The sequence below is a fragment of the Zea mays genome, chromosome 7 (assembly GCF_902167145.1).
Source record: "Zea mays cultivar B73 chromosome 7, Zm-B73-REFERENCE-NAM-5.0, whole genome shotgun sequence".
NCBI classification, from domain to species: Eukaryota; Viridiplantae; Streptophyta; class Magnoliopsida; order Poales; family Poaceae; genus Zea; species Zea mays.
In genome coordinates this window covers 159589620-159593350 of record NC_050102.1, presented here as the reverse complement: position 1 = coordinate 159593350, position 3731 = coordinate 159589620, and the positions used below count along the sequence as shown (strand labels likewise).

Sequence of the window (3731 nt, the reverse complement as noted above, 5' to 3'; positions counted from 1 at the left end):
CTGATGCTTGATCATTTCCCCACTCAGCTGAACCTAACTAATTAAACACATCCAACCAAAGGTATCCGAAACTGATTAATAACTAGCTAATTAATCACGACGAACGTTTTTTTCGCAAGGGACTCTGAATGTGCGTTTTTTTTTAAAAAAAGTAACACACTCTCACCTGCACTACCATTGGATTAAGGCTAGGAACTATTCGTGACTAATCCATGTTAATACAAATAAACAAAACAATTCTGCGGGAACGAACTCAACAAAACCGTTTCATAATAAATGAACAAAAATGGTAGATTGAACTGTTTACAAAGTGGAATTTGAAATAATGATTGGGATAGAGGATGAGATAGAGAGTGTTGGAGATAGTATTAAGTACTTGTGACGCACCAGTATATATATGTATGCATATATAATAATTAATATATACAATTAATAAAAAAAAGTTAAAGAAAATCAGTGCCGGATTAGATTGCAACGGCAAATCGCATCACATGTCCAACAAAAATATCTGGAACTGTACGACATTCCATGATGACCAGCAGCTAGCTGCTTTGATTCTGACTCCCTGTTTCCTTTCCTTTTTGCATTCCCACCCACCCATCCCCTCAAAATTCGCAGCGTGTCTCTTCCTCCATCGCAGCGTGTCTCGTGCTCCCCCCAGGCTCCTCTTCCTCGCTTTCCCTCCACCCCGGGCGCAAACCCTAACCCTACCGTCGCTCGCCCCGCGGCGTCTGCCAATGGCGCGCCCCGTGTGAGTGTGCGCGAGAGAGGGGTAGACCTTGAGGCCGCTACCCGGGGAGGAGAGCGAGAGATGTATAAACAGGGGGGAGCGGGGGGAGGGGCTGGGCTGGACCGGAAGCGGATCAACGACGCGCTGGATAAGCATCTCGAGAAGGCGGTCGCGTCGCCGTCCACGTCGAGGGGGTCGGCGGGCGGCGGGCGCGACCACCACCGCCTCGTCGTGCCGTCCTCCGTGTCGTCCATCCCCAAGGGCCGCTGCTCCGAAGGTGACGTCACGCGGTCTTCTCCTCTCCCCTTTCAATTTCAGTTTCAGGTGCCGCGTGGTGGTGTCGTGGCGTGACGCGAATCCGTGCCTAATTTGGCGCGCTCATGAAGCTGTGGCAGCTGTGTTGCGTTTCGGTGCAGTAGGATGCAGGTGCGGAAGGAGATTGGTTTGGCGATTGGGGTTGCGAAGTAATTATACACTTGCACGGCACATGGTTGCTGATACTCAATTTTGAGTGGCCGTGTTTTTATATAATGTTGGATTTGCATCGTAATCCTTAAGCATGCGTGCATTGACATATCGTTCTTAATATTCCAGGGGAGTCTGATTCTGATAGTGAAGCATCGGATGTTAGCGGCTCTGATGGAGAAGACACCTCATGGATTTCATGGTATTGCAACTTAAGAGGGAATGAGTTCTTCTGTGAAGTCGACGATGATTATATTCAAGACGACTTCAACCTTTGTGGTCTCAGCAGCCAAGTTCCTTATTATGATTATGCTCTCGATCTCATTTTAGATATCGAGTCATCTCATGGTAAGTGCTCTACATTATTACTCTTGCGCATTAAACTCATGATGGATGGATGTGAGCCAAGCATACACTGATGCTAAAATTGAAGATTGTAAACCTCAACTGGGTCTAGAATGATGTTATACGTGATAGGCTAGGGGTAGCACCAATTGAAGAAAAGCTTGTCCAACTTGAGATAGTTTGGACATGTCCAACAGAGATCGCCAGAGGCGTCAGTGCATAGTGGGAAGTGGGAACCTAAGACGCGATAGCAATGAGAAAATAGTAAGACCGAAGTTGACATGAGAAGAGATAGTAAGATGAGACTTGAAAGGATAAGATATACCTAAAGATTTAGCATTGAATAGGAGTGCATGGAAAACAACTATTTATGTGTCCCTTGGTTACATATCCCTTTTAGTGATGTTCCTCAGTTATGTAATTGTGTAGGTGATATGTTCACTGAGGAACAAAATGAGCTCGTAGAATCAGCTGCAGAGATGCTTTATGGTCTGATACATGCACGATACATTCTGACCAGTAAAGGACTGGCTGCAATGGTAATTGTTCTTCTCTAACCGGTGTACTGACACTTTGATGTAGTTTTATTTATTAAGGCTGCTTTCTTGTACAGCTGGAGAAGTATAAGAACTATGACTTTGGGCGGTGCCCGCGTGTTTACTGCTGTGGTCAACCATGCCTGCCAGTTGGACAATCAGACATCCATCGATCTAGTACCGTGAAGATATACTGCCCCAAGTGTGAAGACATCTACTACCCACGGTCCAAGTACCAAGGCAGTATCCTAACCATACTCTTATCAGACTGTCTTAATGCGTATATGTTTCAAACTTCGACCTCTTGGTGAGAACTCAAACCAAGGGTATTTTTTGTACCAAGTCTGACACAGAATGGGCTGCCCATGTTCTCAGATGTGTTAGCACCCACTCACCCACAGCTCTCGTCGGTTGAAACAAAACATTAAGGACTAGCTTGGGAACCTCATTTTTCCAAGTGATTTTCATTTTTCCATGGAAAATGAACTATTTTTTTGGGAAAATGAAAACCCCTTGGGAAATTGAGGTTCCCAAACTAGCCCTAAACATGAAATCTGTCTAGTGCGCCCATCAATCACCATGTGTTTTCAACCCCCATAGATTAATATTGTTTAGTACCTGAGGTGCACAAGCTCTCTTCTGTGTTATTGTGGTTCTGTAGTTGCAGAATGTTTGCCATTTTGTTATATCCTGCTATTTTCTTAACCTTGTTCAGACATCGACGGCGCATACTTTGGGACAACGTTCCCTCATCTGTTCCTGATGACATACGAGCACCTCAAGCCACAGAAGCTCTCGCAGCGCTATGTTCCTCGTGTCTTTGGCTTCAAGCTCCACAAGCCATGAACCTCATGTATTTGTCTTTTAAACTCCTCAAGACGTGGCACTGGGGGCATGCGGGAGTTTTGCAATCCTTGAAGACTTGCATATAAGAGCGCCATTGGCAGGTCAGTGGATTGGTAAAATTCTATCATGCTGCAGCGTGCTTGTACCTTAGCTGGCTGGCACCTATCCAACATTTGAATGTAGCTCTAAGGATATCAATGTTGTAACCTAACTGCTATTGTTCTTTGATTAGTAAACCAGGAGCCCCCCCTACAATGTAGAATATGGCAATTATTTATGGCTTTGCAGAAAATAACAACCCTTCATCTGCTTGGTTCTCGTAAGATGGCCCTTTAATTTTGTAGTTTGCGAACTTCTATTTTGAAATGTGATTTGCGAAGGGTGCGTCATCTTCATTGCCTTTGGATTTTTGTAGTTTGCGAACTTCTGTTTAGATGCTAGCCAAGGCTTTTTTGGTTGGTACCGTTGTGGTTAAAGTACAATACTCTCTTTGTTCTATATTATAAGATGTTTTAGTTTTTTTTTTCTGATATATTGTTTTAATCATGGATCTAGGTATAATATATGTCTAATCATATAGCAAAGTCTATATATCTAGATAAAAACGCATCAACCTTATAAGTTGGACAGATGAGCTAAGAAAGTTTCCTGCACAACCTACATGCACAATTTGACAACAAACTAGCTTATCTAGAAATTCATGTAACGTTCTAATAGCAACTAAATTATACTCTTCATATTTTAATTTCAAATTATAAGATGTTTTAGTTTGTAAGATATATTGATTTATTTATTTATATATCTAGAGT

The 3731-nt window shown here is 43.1% G+C and overlaps 1 protein-coding gene across 2 annotated transcripts; it reads left to right on the top strand.

The window, feature by feature from the left end:
* The first annotated feature begins 565 nt into the window (after nt 1–565).
* Nucleotides 566–3311, top strand: LOC541824 (casein kinase II subunit beta-4). 2 transcript variants are annotated; one of them, XM_035960754.1, is made up of 5 exons: nt 566–1007; nt 1325–1543; nt 1970–2079; nt 2154–2316; nt 2792–3311. In XM_035960754.1, the coding sequence occupies exons 1-5, from the start codon at nt 812–814 to the stop codon at nt 2920–2922; spliced, it is 819 nt and encodes a 272-aa protein (XP_035816647.1). In that variant the 5' UTR covers nt 566–811; the 3' UTR covers nt 2923–3311. The 2 variants fall into 2 exon arrangements, with proteins under 2 accessions (XP_035816647.1, NP_001241779.2); NM_001254850.3 differs by having other exon boundaries at nt 586–1007; nt 2154–2319; nt 2792–3240.
* Nucleotides 3312–3731: the final 420 nt, after the last annotated feature.

Bases quoted from the DNA above. Each gene is read 5' to 3' on its own strand.
- LOC541824 (NM_001254850.3), top strand. From the start codon at position 812: ATGTATAAACAGGGGGGAGCGGGGGGAGGGGCTGGGCTGGACCGGAAG. The intron at 1,544-1,969 runs GTAAGTGCTCTA...GTAATTGTGTAG, and splicing joins AGATATCGAGTCATCTCATG to GTGATATGTTCACTGAGGAA. The intron at 2,320-2,791 runs GTATCCTAACCA...AACCTTGTTCAG, and splicing joins ACGGTCCAAGTACCAAGGCA to ACATCGACGGCGCATACTTT.